At 44.7% G+C, this 18,345-nt stretch overlaps 1 protein-coding gene across 8 annotated transcripts in view; it reads right to left on the bottom strand.

Moving 5' to 3' along the window:
• The window catches only part of tns1b (tensin 1b), a 662,464-nt gene that overhangs the window by 435,878 nt on the left and 208,241 nt on the right, over positions 1 to 18,345 (bottom strand). For all 8 annotated transcript variants that reach the window (XR_013578019.1, XM_078552748.1, XM_078552745.1 and 5 more), the window contains exon 2: positions 6,993 to 7,107. Coding sequence is in view for 7 of the 8 variants with exons in the window: in XM_078552748.1 (XP_078408874.1) it covers positions 6,993 to 7,107 (115 nt within the window). In the remaining variant the exon portion in view is untranslated. The remainder of the gene's footprint in view (positions 1 to 6,992; positions 7,108 to 18,345) is intronic.

The raw sequence follows: 18,345 nt of genomic DNA, 5'->3' as shown, positions 1-18,345 counted from the left end.
GGCATCTAACTGGCAATGTGGAAAATTGCCCAGGTATGTTCTGTCCACAAAAACTCAGCCAATTACCGCCCCATCATCTAATCTCAAACATTAGCAAGGTGCTGCACTGTTAGAGGTACTGTGTTTCAGATCTGATCTCCAACTGTGGTTCCATCTGTCCTCTCAGGTGGGCATCAAAGATCTCGCAGCACTTTTCGAAGAAGAACAGGCGAGTTCTCCACAGTATCTTGACACAAGTATTTATCCCTTAGCAAGATAGTGGACTAGTAATCCAGATGCCTAGGCTAATGGTCTGAAGGCCTGAATTCAAATTCCATCACGACAGCTGGGAATTTTTGAGTTAAATTAATTAAATAAATCTGGAATAAAAAGCTAATCGCAGTAATGGTGACCATGATATAAAAACCCACCTGGTTCATTAATGCCCTTTAGGAAGGAGGCACCAAGTGCAGAGCAGCACTTTTGACCCTAAACATGATCTGGTGTTTGTGGTGTCAATGTCCACAGCAGCACAGATGGGAGACATCCGGCATCTCAGTGCTGCGGTATAAGCTCAGGCATAGCTAATAAGATCCAAGCTTGCTGCCACGCAGATCAGACTGCTGCTAGCCTGGCTGCTATATCAGCGGCCGAAGGGGCACACCGGCTATCACAGCAGTCTAGTCATAGTAAAAGCAAAATATTGCGGATGCTAGAAATCTGAAATAAAACAGAAAGCACTGGACAAACTCAGCAGGTCTGGCAGCATCTGTGGAGAGAGTTGTTCCAGCACTTTCTGTTTTTATTACAGCAGTAGTAATCTGTGCCACCCTGTTATGGTGGTAGTGGTACCATGGAGCACGAATATGCTGCCCCTCTCAGGAAAACAGCAATTTTGCTCCCAATACCATCAGTGCCTTTGCTAGTGCCTCCTTGCCAGCCAGCCAGGCCTGACTGCTGCCTTTTTGCAGCCTCATCATAATTTGCTTTCCTCCCTAACTTTGTTTCATCAGCAAATACGGCTACAATATAATCAGTTTCTTCATCCAAGTCATTAATATAGATTGTAAATAGCTGAGGCCCAGCACTGATCCCTGTGACACTCCACTGCTTACAGTTTGCTACCGTGAAAATGACCAATTTGTGATGACTCTCTGTTTCCTCTTAGTTAGCCGATTCTCTATCCATGCTAATATATCACCCCCAACACCATGAGTTCTTAGAACCTATGTGTGGCTACGGGCCAAGTGCTGGAAAATGGGATTAGGTTAAAGCGCTTGTTTTTCACCCAGCGCAGACATGATGGACAGAGTGGCCTTGTTCTGTGTTGTACATTTTTCTACATTTTCTAAATATCTGAAAAGGCTGAATGTTCAGGGATGAGTGGAGAGGGCGGGGGAATGGCAGTACATGAATTGCTCCTTAGGAGAGCCAGTATGGACATGATGGGCTGAGTGGCCTTCTTCTGTGCTGTCATGATTCTATGTGGCACTTTTTCAAATGCCTTTTAAAAATCCAAATACACTACATCTACTGGTTCCTCTTTATCCACCCTGACTGTTACATCCTCAAAAAACTCTAATAAATTTGTCAAACATGATCTCCCTTTCATAAAAACATGTTGACTCTGCTGATAGTGTTATAACTTTCTAAATGTTACCACCTCCTTTATAATGGATTCTAGCATTTACCCAGTGACAGATGTTAGGCTATCTGGCCTGTAGTTTCCTGCTTTCTGTCTCCCTCCTTTCTTGAATAAAGGTGTTACATTTTAAGTTTTCCAATCTACTGGGACCTTTCCAGAATCTAGGGAATTTGGAGTATTACAACCAATGCATCCACTATCTGTGCATCCACTTCCTTTAAGGCCCGAAGATGACATTCTGGCTCAGATGCAAGAGCTACAGGCACTGAATCACAACTGAAACCTTGCGGATATTCCTGCTTTCTGAGGTTAAACCTACCAACGGCCAATCTGTGTGTTGGGGAACCTGAGGGATGAGCCACAATGGCTGTGACAGCTCATTTTCATCCTCAACATTTCAAGAATATGCCACTTGGGGGCAACACCGTACCGCAATTCACACTAACACCATTTACAAATGGGTGATCACTGGCCCTGGTGTAGGTAGTTATTACATAGGGAAGAATTTTCCAGTCAGCGAGCAGGGGCGGGGCCTGCTCGCCGAGGCGTAAAATGACACGTGGTGACATCAGGCGGGCAACCCGACGTCACCGCGCATCATTTAGATTTTCAGTTCGGTGGGCGCGCAGCTGAGTCAGCTGCACGCCCACCGAACTGTCAAAAGCCTATTAAGGCCTGTTAAAAACTAATTAAAACAATTAAATGAGCTGCCTGTCCAACCAGAAGGTTGGCGGGTGGGCAGGCGAAGAGCCCAGGCGGCCTTCACATTTTTCATGAAACCTCATCCACGGGCAGGATGAGGTTTCATGAAGTGTTTTAAAATTCAATAAAAATTATTTAAAAAATTCATTGGCATGTCCCAGCTCATGTGACACTGGGGACATGAGGGGACATGTTTTCAAAGTTATTTTTTCCTTTATTTAAGTTTTAAAACCTTAAACTGATATCCCTGAGGTACCTCTGTGCCTCAGGGAGGTTTCTGTGCTCTTTCGCGCGCATGCGCAGGCCCCAAATCAGGGAATCCTCCCCCCAGCTCGCACAGGGAGCGCTCAGCGCTTCCAGTTGAGCTCCTCGTTGGACTGGCCTTAATTGACCCGCCCACATAAAATGGCGGCGCGGACACGATCGGGAGTGCCGATTGGGCTCGCGCTCACTTCCGCCCGCCCCCACACAACCCCCTCAACGGGGTGGAAATTCAGCCCATAGAGTTTGTACTTAGACCAAAAGACAACAACCTTACTGATGCATCAACCACTGCAGAGAGGTGTGGAGTGGGAGGGGGGATTGAGGGGACTGATTCCCATGCTCCAATTTAATGTACTAGCTATGTACTGCTTCAAACTAAAAACAGCTCACCCGCTTGTAATAGATTCTTGTTCAATTCAATCTGTAGCATTAAGTTTCGGAAAGATGGTGGTGTAGTGGCAATGTCACTGGGCTAGTAATCCAGAGGCCCAGGCTAATGCTCTGAAACAGGCTCAAATCTCACCATGGCAGCTGGTGGAATTTGAATTTAATTAATAAATCTGGAATTGAAAGCTAGTCACAGTAATGGTGACCATGGCCTGAATTTTTCCCGCGTCCGGTGGGCTCGGCAGGAGCGGGCGGGGATGGTCACGGAGCCGCCCGCCGCCCTTGATCGGCTCTGCACCGCCATTTTATGCAGGCAGACCAATTAAGGCCCACCCAGCGTATTACGCAAGCGGTAGCGCTGAGCGGGTGGGGGGGGGGGGTGAGGAGGAAGAATCGGGGCCAACACTTTGCTGCGCATGCACGCGAAAGAGTGCATCAATCTCCCTGAGGCACGGAGCTGCCTCAGGGAGATTGAAGCACTTTTGAAAATAATAAATAAAATCAATAAAAATTTAATGAAACATGTCCCCTCATGTGACTGTCTCACATGAAATGGGACATGTTTTTATTTTTCAGGAAAACCTTTTATCTAATTCATAAAAGCTTCAAGAAACCTCATCCGCTTGTGGATGAGGTTTCCTAAAAAAATCGTAAAGGTCGCTCGGTTTTGTCGCCTGCCCACCAACTATAAGGTTGGACGGGCAGCGTTAACTTGACATTAATTAATTCATTAATGGCCTTAATAGGCCTAGCAATAATCAGCGGGCACGCAGCCAACTCCGGCGCACGCCTGCCGAATGAAGCATCGCAAGGCAGCACGATGACGTCGGGACGCACGCCCAACATCATCACGTGTCATTTTACCCGCCGGCGTGTCAGGCCTGCCTCCACACGCCGACTGAAAAATCCTGGCCCAGTTCAAGGGCAATTAGGGATGAGTAACATATGCTGGCCTTGCCAGTGACGCCCACATCCCATGAAAGAATTTTAAAAAGTCAAATTTGCTATTCATTAATTTCTAATTACCTTCTCCCCCTCTGCAATCCTTCCGTGCTTTGTGGCAAATAAACTTATCTAGCCTGTTTACTTGCTGTTTGAAAATGGCTGCAAGACCCTCCACTGTCGATAGCTCATTGAAGAGCAGACAACCGCCAAGGGGGCAGGAGTCAACGAAACCCGTGGGATAAGAGGGAAAGAATTCAGCAAAAAATAACCAGCATCAATTGGGATGCAGCTCCAAGCTGGGCATGAAAAGAGGCTGTTTCTGCTCCCTCACACTCAGCACAAGACGCCAAGTCCAAATATCATTGGTCACAGTTTCATCGTACCCCCAGCCTTGCAGTTTCCTGTATAAAACTTCAAACATTCTGAGCATAGTTTCGATAAAATCTAGTACAATCTAGCTTTGTATAATGTAAGGGGACGAAGACCTCACCTTGGATATTTTTATATCCTCATGGCTACTTCTGAAATTTTAAAAACTGGACAAAGGCCTTTTAAAATGGCTGAATCTTTGTCTTTCAGTGGCCCCTGAACAAAATAAACTTACACCTTATTATTTCTGGAGACACTAGTGACACATTGTGGGCTGCTGAGGCCAAATTCAAAGAGAACTATACAAAGGCCATCTGCATTTCGCAAGCCAGGCCTGGCCAACCAGAGTCTATTTGTCTGCTAGGACAAAGAACCCTGTAACATTCAATGCTTAATGAGTGAGATTAACCATCTCTGGGACCTAGACAAGGGATATGTATCCCTTGTCCAAGATAATGTGCAGAGGTGGGACATGGACCTAGCCTAGGGATGTTGCAAAGCTCAGTTTTCCATTTTACTATCTGTAAGCAGCCTCACAGAAAAGAGCTCTGCCCAGATTGAATACCTGGCCCCATCTACACTGCTTCTACTGGAACTTCTGTACCGTCACCTACAAGACTAATTTATCTCCACGTATCTATCTCATCATGGAAGTCAACTCTACTGGAAAAGTGAGTTATCCAGTATCAGTTTTCAACCTGCCAATCTCTGCGAAGGAATGTATAATTATTTGGACAGCCAAGGGCTGATTAAGGATAGTCAGCATGGCTTTGTGCGTGGTAGGTCGTGTTTAACGAACTTTGTAGAGTTTTTCGAGGAGGTTACCAAGAAAGTAGATGGAGGAAAGGCTGTGGATGTTGTCTACGTGGACTTTAGTAAGGCCTTTGACAAGGTCCCACATGGGAGGTTAGTTCAGAAGGTTCGGACACTTGGTATCCATGGAGAGGTTGTAAACTGGATTCAAAATTGGCTGTTTGGGAGAAGACAGAGAGTGGTAGTGGATGATTGCTTCTCAGACTGGAGGTCTGTGACTAGTGGTGTGCCTCAGGGATCTGTACTGGGACCATTGTTGTTTGTTGTCTATATCAATGATTTGGATGATAATGTGGTGAATTGGATCAGCAAGTTTGCTGATGACACTAAGCTTGGAGGCGTTGTGGACAGCGAGGAAGGCTTTCAAAGCTTGCAGAGAGATCTGGACCAACTGGAAAAATGGGCCAGAAAATGGCAGATGGAATTTAATGCGGAAAAGTGTGAGGTGTTACATTTTGGAAGGTAAAACCAAGATAGGACATACACAGTAAATGGTAGGGCACTGAGGAGTGCGGAGGAACAAAGGGATCTGGGAGTTCAGATACATAATTCCCTGAAAGTGGCGTCACAGGTAAACAAGGTTGTAAAGAAAGCTTTTGGCATACTGGCCTTCATAAATCAAAGTATTGAGTATAAGAGTTGGGATGTTATGGTGAGGTTGTATAAGACATTGGTGAGGCCAACTTTGGAGTATTGTGTGCAGTTCTGGTCGCCTAACTACAGGAAGGATAACAGTAAAATTGAGAGAGTGCAGAGAAGATTTACTAGGATGTTGCCGGGTCTTAAGGAGTTGAGTTACAGGGAAAGATTAAACAGGTTAGGACTTTATTCCTTGGAGAGTAGAAGAATGAGGGGAGATTTGATAGAAGTTTACCAAATTGTGAGGGGTATAGACAGAGTAAATGCGAGTAGGCTCTTTCCACTTAGATTAGGAGGAATAAACACGAGAGGACATGTCTTTAGGGTGAAAGGGGAAAGGTTTAGGGGGAACATTAGGGGGAACTTCTTCACTCAGAGAGTGGTGAGAGTGTGGAACGAGCTACCATCTGACGTGGTAAATGCGGGCTCACTCTTAAGTTTTAAGAATAAATTAGATAGATACATGGATGTGAGAGGTCTGGAGGGTTATGGACTAGGTGCAGGTCAATGGGACTAGCGGAATAATATTTCGGCACAGACTAGAAGGGCCGAATGGCCTGTTTTCTGTGCTGTAGTGTTCTATGGTTCTATGGTTCTAATACACCATTGGACTTTGATTCTGGACTCTGGATCCACGTGAAACACTATTTCTTTTCCCCGTGCTCTTTGACCTGCAAATCTTTCTTTTTCTATCCCTCATTTACTGTATGAGTGCACAGGGGCTGCACTGTAACCCCCTCTTCCTGCATTGTGAGAGCATACAAATAAACTAACCCTTTGAGTTTATCCTACTTCAAGTTTGCTGTCGGGTTATAAATAGGAAATTGGATCACATTAAAACTGAGGGGGTGGGAAATACATCGCTGCTTATAAAGGTGGAAACAAATCAAAAAACCTTTCTGCTTATGGACGGGTGGCGAGATGGGAAATCATGGCTGTTTAAATTCACCCCCATCCTGTCCAGAACAATATTCTAGTCATTGCATTTGTAGCATCTAGTTCGTTCCAACACAGACACACACACATAGAGAAAGAGAGGGAGAGAGATAGAAGCACATAAAGATAGATATGCACAGAGATAAAGTTGAGACACAAGTGCATATGTAGACACAGATAGAAACACAGAGGCATAGACAGAGACACACACATGTGCAGGAGAGAGAGAGATAGAGACATGCACATATACACACACAGGCATAGTTATTTGGGAATAGGACTGTTAAATTGAATTAAATCAGTTGCAACTCACCACGACAGGCGGTTCCATCTTTGGTGATGATCTGTTTGCAGACAGCACATGGTTTCAGTTTTTTGAAAGTCTTTGCTTTGAAGGTGTGACAGTTTGAGGCTTCCCGATCCTCAGGCTAATGATGGACAGAGGAAATAAACCATCAGATTCTGAAATCAATCAACATTTATACTTGTAGCATTATGGTAATTTTATCTCCTATATTCCCTGAAAGCACTGGCTCTTACTGGGTTACACTTCCACACACACTAACTCTCACTGGGGTACAGTTCCACAAACACCGACTCACACTGGGGTACAGTTCCACACACACTGACTCTCACTGGGGTACAGTTCCACACACACTGACTCTCACTGGGGTACAGTTCCACACACACTGACTCTCACTGGGGTACAGTTCCACAAACACCGACTCTCACTGGGGTATAGTTCCACACACACTGACTCTCACTGGGGTACAGTTCCACACACACTGACTCTCACTGTGGTACAGTTCCACACACCCTGACTCTCACTGCGGTACAGTTCCACACACACTGACTCTCACTGCGGTACAGATCCACACACATTGACTTTCACTAGGGTACAGTTACACACACACTGACTCTCACTGGGGTATAGTTCCACACACACTGACTCTCACTGGGGTACAGTTCCACACACACTGACTCTCACTGTGGTACAGTTCCACATGCACTGACTCTCACTGGGTTACTGGTGAATCAATTTTCTCAGTCAGCATCAGTGAGTAGCCCTGGCGACAGTTTAAGTAACTCTGGGGGTTACCCTCACCAAAATTAGTGCTTTATCTGTGCTCTTCCTGGAATCGTCAGGAAACTAGCTGACAGTAAAGCCACCTGACCTCACCTGTCAACAGCAGCCGTGTAGAACAGGTGAGTCACCAAGAATTATCACGAGAGGGCAGTAACCCTCACATCTTGTTTTCCTAAATCCCAAACAAACAGCCGCTCAGTGTTTGGGAATCTATTCATATGGTTTGAGTGATGGATAAGATAACCAAGTATGTCAAGGTAAATCACACCCCACAATGATTAGCCTGGATTTAAAGAAAGGGAACTTGCATTCTAAAGTGTCTTTTGGAATATGGGACAATCCAAAGTGTTTTTGAAGTGTAGCTTAATGTCGCTAACATAAAACATTCCAAGGTTTTTAAGGGGAGTTATCAGACAGGTATCGACACCAGGCCACATATAGAGATATTTGGACAGGTGACCAACAGCTTGGTTGAAGGGGTTTGAAAGGGGGCACCAAGAAGGAGAGAGAGGTGAAGAGGTTTAGGAGCAGAATTCCACAGCTTAAGGCCTAGGCAGCTAAAGGCACGGCTGCCAATGGGAAGGTGCAATGGAATCAGGGTGTGTGCACAAGTGACCAAATGGTTAGATGGCAGATGGAAAATAATGTGGAAAAATGTGAAGTTATCCACTTTGGTAGGAGGAACAGATGTGCATGGTATTTCCTAAATAGTGAGAGATTAGAAAGTGTAGATGTACAAAGGGACCTGGGTGTCCTTGTCCATAAGTCACTGAAAGCTAACATGCAGGTGCAACAAGCAATTAGGAAGCTAATGGAATGTTAGCCTTTATCGCAAGATGGTTTGAGTACAGGAGTAGCAAAGTCTTGCTTCAGTTGTATAGAACCTTGGTTAGACCGCACCTGGAGTACTATGTGCAGTTTTGGTCCCCTTACCTCAGGAAGGATATTATTGCAATAGAGCGAGTGCAACAAAGGTTCACCAGACTTGTTCCCGAGATAGCGGGAGTGTCCTATGAAGTGATCGAGAAAAGTGGGCCTATATTCTCTAGAGTTTCTAAGAATGAGAGGTGATCTAATTGAAACCTACAAAATACTTAAAGGGATGGACAGGGTAGATGCATTTAAGATGTTTTCCCTGGCTGGTGTGTCTAGAACCAGGGCACACAATTTCAAAATAAGGGGGAAGCCACTTAGGACTGAGATGAGAAGAAATATTTTTATCAGAGGGTTGTGAATCTTTGGAATTCTCTACCCCAGAGGTTTGTGGAAGCTCATTCATTGATTATGTTTAAGGCAGAGATTGACAGGTTTCTAAACACCAATGACATAAAGGGATATGGGGATAGTGTGGGCGGGAAAAGGCATTGAAGTGGATGATCAATCATGATCATGTTGAAGGCTTGATGGGCTGAATGGCCTATTTCTGCTCCTATGAAGCGCTGTTATAATTTAGGCAATGTGACAGCTGATAGACAGACAGCAAACTTCCTCATACAGCATATGTGGTAATGAGCAGATAATCTGTTTTTAGTGATGTTGGTTGAGGATAAGTATTTGCCCAAGGCACCAGGGAGAACTCCCTTGCTCTTCTTCGTATAGTGGCCACAGGATCCTTGGTTCCCACCAGAGAGGGCAATGGGGCCTGAGTTTAATATCTCATCTGAAAAATGTCACATTTCCTCAGTGTCAGCCCATTCTACATTAAATAGATTGGAGAAGCTGGGACTGCCCTCCTTAAAGGGAAGGTTAACGGGGTGTCCAAAATCATGGAGAGTCTGGACAGAACAGATAAAGAGTGCATGTTCACAGATCCCTGAAGGTAGTTGGACAGGGGAATGGGTGCTCAGGAAGGTAAACGAGCTGCTTTTATTAGTCGAGGTATAGATTATAAGAGTTGGAAGGCGATGCTGGAACTGTATAAAACACTGGTTACATCACAGCTGGAGTGTTGCGTGCAGTTCTGGTCACCACACTAGGGGAAAGTTGATTTTGTTCTAGAGAGGATACAGAGGAGATTTACCAGGATGTTGCCTGGAGTTTAGAATTCTAGCAACGAGGAAAGATTGGACCCACTGGGGTTGTTTTCTTCGGAACAGAGGAGACTGAGGGGAGGTTTAATTGAAGTGGATAAAACTATGAGGGATCTAGAAAGGTTGGATAAGAAGGCCTTATCCCCCTTAATTGAGAAGTCCATAATCATGGGGGCATAGATTTAGGGTAAGAGGTAGGAGGTTTAGAGGGGAAATGTTTTCACCCAGAGGGTGGTGCGGATCTGGAACTCAGTGCCTGGATCAGTGGCAGAGACAGAAACGCTCATAACTTTCAGAAAGTACTTGGGTATGCTCCTGAAATACTGTAACCTACAGGACTACAGACCAAGAGCTGGAAAGTGGCATTAGGCTGCATGGTTACTAGTCAGCCAGTGCAGACATGATGGGCCGAATGGCCTCCTTCTATGCTGTAACCCTTCGGCGATTCTATGATTTGATAAATGCACACTAGACAGTATCAGAATCCATGTTGAATGCCTTATCCAAGCATAATGGGAAGCTTTGCTACATTCCAGGCGCTATATGAATGAAGGTTGTTGATACACTCCTCGAATTCATTAAGTAATTTGAATGTACAAATACACACAGTTGTCAAATATCTTTCTCTCTGTTCCTGCTACAAACATCTCGATGACATGGAATCATTAAATAAAATCATAGAATGATTCAGCACAGAAGGAGGCCATTCAACCCATCATATCTGTGCCAGCTCTTTGAAACAGCACTTATACCAACATATGAACATACAAATTAGGAGCAGGAGTGGGCCACTCGGCCCCTCGAGCCTGCTCCACCATTCAGTAAGATTATGGCTGATCTGATTGTAACTTCTCATCTACCCCCGATAATCTTTCACCCCCTTGTTAATCAACAATTTTATCTAGCTCTGCCTTAAAAATAATCAAAGACTCTGCTTCCACCGTCTTTTGAGGAAGAGAGTTCCAAAGACTCATTATCCTCTGACAGAAAAAATTTCTCCTCATCTCGGTCTTAAATGAGCGACCTCCCATTTTTAAACAGTGACCCCATAGTTCCAGAATCTAGAACAATCCACCCTCTTGTTCTTGCCCTGCAAATTTTTATTTTTTAAGTATATACCCAATTCCATTTGTAAGTTACTACTGAATCTTCCACTGTCCTTTCAATTGCTGAATAAACTAGTTATTTGCCCTGCTTTCTTTCATGATTATTTTAAGTCTGTGTCCTCTGCTAACAGACAACCCTCGCCAATGGAAATAGTTTATTCCAATTTCCCTATTAAAATCTCATTTTACTGTAGAGCCTTTGGATATACTGGGTAATAGGCAATATAGACTAACTGATATAATTTTAATGGGTGCAAGAACAGAGAGACATGAGGTTCATATACATCAATATGTAAAAGTGCAGAACAATACGATAAAGCTATTAAAAGTGCTTCAGCTTTATAAACAGAAGTTATGATAAACCTTCATTAATCACTAGTTAGGTATCAACTAAATCTGTGAAGCCATACTTAGGAAGGACATCAAGACCCTGGTGTACTGCCCTGTGGGACTGGGCCCTTCCCCTGGTGTCCTGCCCTGTGGGACTGGGCCCTTCCCCTGGGGTCCTGTCCTGTGCGACTGGTTTCAGGCAGTGCCTGGATGATGTGCTCTGTCTTGATGCCGTGAGAGTGTGGGTTTTTATTTGGATGATGGGTTCTTGCTTGTCTGTCCTAAGCATTGCCCTCCTTTGATGGGAGCTCATGGTGTGTCAGAGCACACAACTGCCCTCCATTGAAAGAGGCCTGAACTCTGGCCAACTGGACAGCTATATTCATTAAATCAACAGACATTACTGTAACATTGTGCCTCCGAAGCAGATCAGTGCCTGGGCCGACCGCCAGTCTTTCAGCTGAGTGCCCTTTCAGCCCACAACACTCAGGCTGAACAAAGAAAGAGTGTGTTTGACTAACATTCACCAAAGTTTATTAAAAGGGGACAAGTAGAGGTCATTCAGGAACACACTGAGTTTATAAGGAGCATATCTAAAATCACCAGGAACCAGTGAGATCCTTGACATACAAACCATTGAAGAAAATAAATGGCCGACAACTAAAACACCAGGCTCTCTGCACTTAGCTTAACAATGCCTTGGCTGCAGAGCAGAAATCAGCACAGTATGCATCCTCCTGTCCTGTTTCCTCCTAAGCTACAAATCCCTCATCCCATACACTCACTAACCTCACCACATCCTCAATGTCACTTTGGTAAGTAGGAGATTTTAAAAATATTGCAGCAAGTTAAAAAGGGAATGTATTCTTTATAGTGCAGCAGCTTATGTGAATGAGAGAGATGGAAACAGCAAGAGGGGGAGAGACATAGAGGCAATGAGGAAGATGGCGAGGGAGATAGGGAGGGAGAGAGACAGAAAGAGAAGCAGAGAGAGAGGGAGACAGGAGAGAGTGAGAGACAGAGAAAGAGACCAATGGGGTAAAAGACTGAGAAAGAGACACAAAGGGCAGAATTTAATACAGCTCATTGCAATGGGAAACATGGCAGCAGGGTCCATTCAATCGTGGGGAGGCTGTGTGACAGTCTGCCAGCAATGGTTAAACCTCCCATGATTAAATCAGAGGCGGGACACTCACCCATGTGTGTTGGAATGTCAATTAGGCTCATTAATGATCCACTTGGCACTTCATCCTTGAGCTCACCAGAATTTAGTGATGGCTCAGGGATTAAATGGGGCTTACATGGTTCTCCTGTGCATCCCAAAGGCCATCCAGCAGTTTGCCAGCAGCTTACTGGCAATGGGAACGGGGAGGTGGTGTTAATAGCTACCCTCCAACCTTGTCTCTGAATCCCTATCCTCCCTTTCCCATGATCCCCATCTCACCCTCACTGACTTGTCTGCAGGAATCCAGTATTGATCCCTGGTCCTTGGAGCATTATCAGTGTTGCTGCCAACAATGGAGAGATTCCGGCCTCTGATTAGTTGGCAGCTTTCAGCGGGATTTCCACGGGGTCCCCACTGGTTCTCCCAGCGTGGGCAAGAACCCAGTCGCCAATATTATATCCAGCTCAGAGAAACAGTGAGAAACAGTGAGAGACAGTGAGAGCCAGTGAGACACAGACTTAGCATGGCCTTAATGGGCCAAATGGCTTCCTTCTGTGCTCAAATGACTCAATGGGCAAAATCGTGTGGAGGCAACAGGGGTCTCAGCCGCTGGCTGGAGGTATAGCTGGAAAAATCCCTGGATCACCTTTTTTTTGGGATGGTTCACTGCATCATGTGTCACTCAGACACTTAACAAGCCAAGCCAGATCAAGGGCTCCAGGGGTGTAAGTTCCACCCGCCAAGAACTTCTAGCCAATCGGAGGCCGTAAGCTCTATTGAACGGCAGCGTCACTGGGGAGGTGGTGGCCGTTGCCGGTACAAAACCCATCCAAGGCCATGGGTCACTGAATCCCAGGGCAGAAGTGAGTGATGGCTGGAGGGGTGTCGCAGAAGAGGTGGAGTAAGCAGGGTCGGCAGCCAGGGCAAGGGGGTAGCTGTCAGTGGGCACCCATATTCCCGATGCTAGATCCCTCAATCAGGCAATGAGTGCAGTTGAACAAGGGACACCTCCCCCGTCTTCCCTCAAACCTCCACCCCTCCCTGGCAACCTGCAAACAAACACACCAGGCAGGGTTGCCAACTTTGATTCAAAGTATTCCTGCAGGGTTCATCACACCACTCGCCCCCATGCTTCAGCCATTATGTTGGCCAACACGTCCAGTTTGTGACCTACTGCCTTTCTATGCCAATTGGAAAGTAAAAAGATGCATTACCTAATTGGATGATGCTTGACAGTTCGCCAAACAGCCTCCCCCACTCCCATCCCATTTTCAATATTGTCATCTCATAAAGAGCAATGTTGAAAGAAAATGATAAAAAAAAGCAATATTTTGTAATGTACTGATGTTTTCTTACCAGGGTGGCACATAGCAGTGTCCTGGAGATTGATCATCAGTTCCTGGAGACTCCAGGCCAACCCTGGAGGGTTGGAAACCCTAACACCAGGGTTTGCTTATTGGGCTCCCTACATGGCGAGCCCCCAACCACCACTGGATTAATACCAGTGATAGTGGGATGAGGCCCTTTATGTGGGGATTAATTGCCCATTTAAGGGCCTCAGTTGACAGTCGGGTGGGAAGGTCAACCACAGGCCTTCCCACCATGGACCTAATCAGAGTGGAAGCGGGAAGTGGCAGAGCTCCACCTTCCACCCTCTCGACTGATTAAATGCCTCCCCCCACCAAACTCACCACGGGGAAGGATACAAGTTTCAACTTTAAGACTCTGTGATAGACAAAGGCAGAGAGGCAGGCTGAGACAGGGAGGGTAACAGAGAGAGCAAAACAGAGCAACAAAGAGAGAGATAGTGACAGAGACTGTGAAAGACAGAGAGGGATGGAGGCAGAGATAGACAAACAGAGAAAGAGAGAGACAGACAGAGAAGGTCAAAAACAGAGAGAGACAGACAGAAACAAAGGAAAAGAACAGAGAAAGAAATTGAGGAAAAGTGAACCAAATCAGACTATGTGGTTTAAAACCAGTCAGTGTTTGAATTGTAGAATGAGTCAATGTTGCCACAATGAGTGATGGATATCTGTCCTTGTCTAAACACACAGACGAACTATCGGATTGGGAGTGAACCTCCTGGGAGGCTGATATCACCATTCAGTTCTGGTGCTCAAATTGACCATGGCTAGCCCACAATCTCCCAAATCCGGTCCCTGACATTCTAAACCCAGTTGTTTATTTAGTGGTCACTGAGGGGATATAGAGGTGTCAAAATGATAGAGTCCTTAACCAATTCCCAGGCTCCCAGAGGTTGTAACTTTCTTCAGCTAAACACTGCTTACTGACAGGCTCACTAGAATAAACCTGTCCACTAACAACACTCAAAGGAGCATAGAGATACCCTAGGCTGCTCCTGGCCTTTATAGCTCTGGCCTGGCGAATTGTCAGCTTCTGCCCAGAGGATCAGAAGGAGGCCATTCAGCCTCTCAAGCCAGTTATACAGGAGCAGGAGGAGCCCATTCAGCCCCTGAAGCCTGTTACACAGGAACAGGAGGAGTCCATTCAGCCCCTGAAACCTGTTACTCAGGAACAGGAGGAGCCCATTCAGCCCCTCAAACCTGTTACTTAGTAACAGAAGGAGCCCATTCAGCCTCCACCCCCCAAGTCTGTTATTTAGTGTAGAGTTCAATTGTTCTGTGTTTGATTATAAGAGTCTGGTAACTCTTCTATGTTCACTGTGCTTGATTGGTTAAGCCTGAGTGTGGACTCCAGGAAAAGTAAAGACAAGCAGTGCACCCTAGACCTTCCACTGAATGTGTGAAAAAGTTTTTTCATGTTGCTTTTGCCTCTTTTGCCAATTACTTTAAATCTGTACCCTCTCATTCCTTTCACAAATGGGAACAGTTTCTCCCGATCTACTCTGTCCAGGCCTCTCATGATTTTGAACACCCTTATCAAATCTCCTCTCAGCTTTCCACTCACCAAGAAAAACAGTCCCAACTTCGCCAAACTATCTTCATAACTGAAGTTCTGCATCCCTGAAACCATTCTTGTGAATCTTTTCTACACTCACTCCAATGCCTTCACATCTTTCTCATAGTGCAGTGCCCACAACTGGATACAATACTCCAGCTGAGGCCAAACTTGTGTCTTATTCAACATACGAACATACGAATATACAAATTAGGAGCAGGAGTAGGCCAAGTGGCCCCTCGAGCCTGCTGCGCCATTCAATAAGATCCTGGCTGATCTGATTGTGGCCTCAACTCCACATTCCACCCCCACCGACACCCCCCCAACCCCCGATAACCTTCGACTCTCGCGTTAGTCAAGAATCTATCTACCTCTGCCTTAAAAATATTCATTGACCCCGCCTCCACCATTCTCTGGGGAAGAGAGTTCCAAAGATTCACGACCCTCTGAGAGAAAAAATTCTCTGAACTGCTTCTAACACATTTATACCCTTTCTTAAATAAGCAGACTAAAACTGTACACTGTACCCTAGATGTAGTCTCATCAATACCCTGCACAGCTGTAGCAAAACATCACTACTTTTATATTCCATTCCCCTTGTAATAAACAACATCCATTTGCCTTCCTAATGACTTGCTATACCTGCACACTAAATTTTCCTGATTCATGTACCAGGATACACAGATCCCTTTGTACCACTGAGTTCTGCACTCTCTCTCAATTTAAATAATATGCTGCTTTTCTATTCTTCCTGACAAAGTGGACAAGTTCACATTTTCCCACATTATACTCCATCTGTGAATATTTTGCCCACTTACTTAACCAATCAATGTCTCTTTGCAGACTCTTTATGTCATCTTCGCAACTTACCTTCCTGCCTATCTTTACATCATCATCATATTTAGCAACCATACATTCAGCAACCACCCTACACCATGGGCTCTTTTTTTGTGTAGTAACCTTTGATGTGGCACCTTGTCAAATGCCTTCTGGAAATTTAAGTACACCACATCTACAGGTTCCCCTTTATCCATGTTGCTTGTTATTTCCTCAAAGAACTCTAATAAATTAGTCAGACATGATTTCCCTTTCACAAAGCCATGTTGACTCTGTTTGATTTCATTGAGATTTTCTAATGCCCACCTACAACAGATGCTAGGCTTAACTGCCCTGTCCTTTCCTGTTTTATGTTTCTTTCCTTTCAGAGTACAGGGGTTTCATTCACTACTTTCCAATCTGATGGGACCTTTCTAGAATCTAGGGAATTTTGGAAAATTAAAATCAATACATCTACTATTTCTTCAGCCACTTCTTTTAAGACTCTAGGATGAAGTCCATCGGGACCAGGGGACTTGTCAGCTTTTAGTCCTAATAATTTTCTCAGTACTCTTTCCATGGTGATTGTAATTGTTTTAAGTTCTTCCTTCCCTTCCGCCTCCTGATTCACAATTATTTCTGGGATGTTGTTTGTATCCTCTCCAGTGAAGACAGATGCAAAATATCTGCTCAATTCATCTACCATTTCCTTCTTTTCCATTATTAATTCCCCATTCTCACTTTGTTGGGGACCAACGCTCACTTTACTTATTCTTTTCATTTTTAAATACCTGTAGAAAGTCTTACTATCTGTTTTTATAGTTCTAGCTAGCTTTATCTTGTACTCTAATTTCTCCCTCCTTATCAATATTTTAGTCATTCTTTGCTGTTCTTTATATTCTGTCCAATCTTCTGACCTGCCACTCATTTTTGCAGAATTATACACTTTTTCTTTCAATTTAATACTATCTTTAACTTCCTTAGTTAACCATGGATGTTGCATCCTTCTCTTAGAGTCTTTCTTTCTCACTGGAATGTATATTTTCTGAGTATTCTGAAATATTTCTCTAAACGTCTGCCATTGCATCTCTACTGACCTATCCCTTAACCTAATTTCCCTGTTCACTTTAGCCAGCTCTGTCTTCATGCCCTCATAATTGTCCTTATTTAAGTTTAAAACAAGTTCTTAGATCCACTCGGCTCTCCCTCAAATGTAACTTGAAATTCAATCATATTATAGTCACTATTACCAAGGGACGCCTTTACTATGAGGTAATTAATCCTGTCTCGTTGCATATTACCAGATCTAGTAAAGCCTGCTGTCTGGTTGGTGCTAAAACGTGCAGCTCTAAGAAACTGTCCCGAAAACATTCTATGAACTCATCATCCAGGCTACCTTTGCCAATCTGAATTGTCCAATCTATATGTAGATTAGAGTCACCAATGAATGTCCCTGTACCTTTCTCACAAGCCTCCATTATTTCTTCCCGTGTTCCCTGCTGTATGGTGTGGTTACTGTTAGGGGGCCTATAAAACACTCCCTCCCCCACTGATGCACAGTGGCAGCAGTGTGTACCATCTACAAGATACACTGCAGTCCCCCACTGACGATCCTGCGACAACACCTTGCAAACCCGTGACCTCTAACACCTAGAAGGACAAGTCCATGGAAACATCATCACCAGCAAGTTACCCTCCAAGCCACACACCATCCTGACTTGGAACTATCCTTCACTGTCGCTGGGTCAAAATCCTGGAACTCCCTCCCTAACAGCACCATTACCTACACCATATGGACTGCAGTGGTTCAAGTAGACGGCTCACCACCACTTTCTGAAGGGAAATTAGGGATAGGCAATAAATGCTGGGCTAGCCATCGATGCCCACATCCTGTGAAACAATTAAACTAAACCCTCCAACATTGGCTTTCTATGGAATATTTGCAAATTTCTTCTTTCCGCTTCTCCCATTTTACTTAGAGTAACCATAATACTGATTGGTCACACTTCCCCATCTCCCCTGTCAGTCACCCATTCCTCTTCCGATTCCACTGTGTTTAAAACTTCCATCTGGTCTTAGGCCTTCCTCTTCTCCTTCTTCCTGACAGTCCCATCACCATTACATACCTCACCACATTTCAGCTCTCTTTCCTCAATAGATGACCATACCATTTCGATCCCTTCTTGGCTACTTTCTTCAATGCTCCCACA

This window comes from Cetorhinus maximus, chromosome 11 (assembly GCF_964194155.1).
Source record: "Cetorhinus maximus chromosome 11, sCetMax3.hap1.1, whole genome shotgun sequence".
In the NCBI taxonomy this organism is placed as follows: domain Eukaryota; kingdom Metazoa; phylum Chordata; class Chondrichthyes; order Lamniformes; family Cetorhinidae; genus Cetorhinus; species Cetorhinus maximus.
The sequence above is the reverse complement of the archived record's forward strand: the minus strand, read 5'-3'. Positions and strand labels throughout refer to the sequence as shown.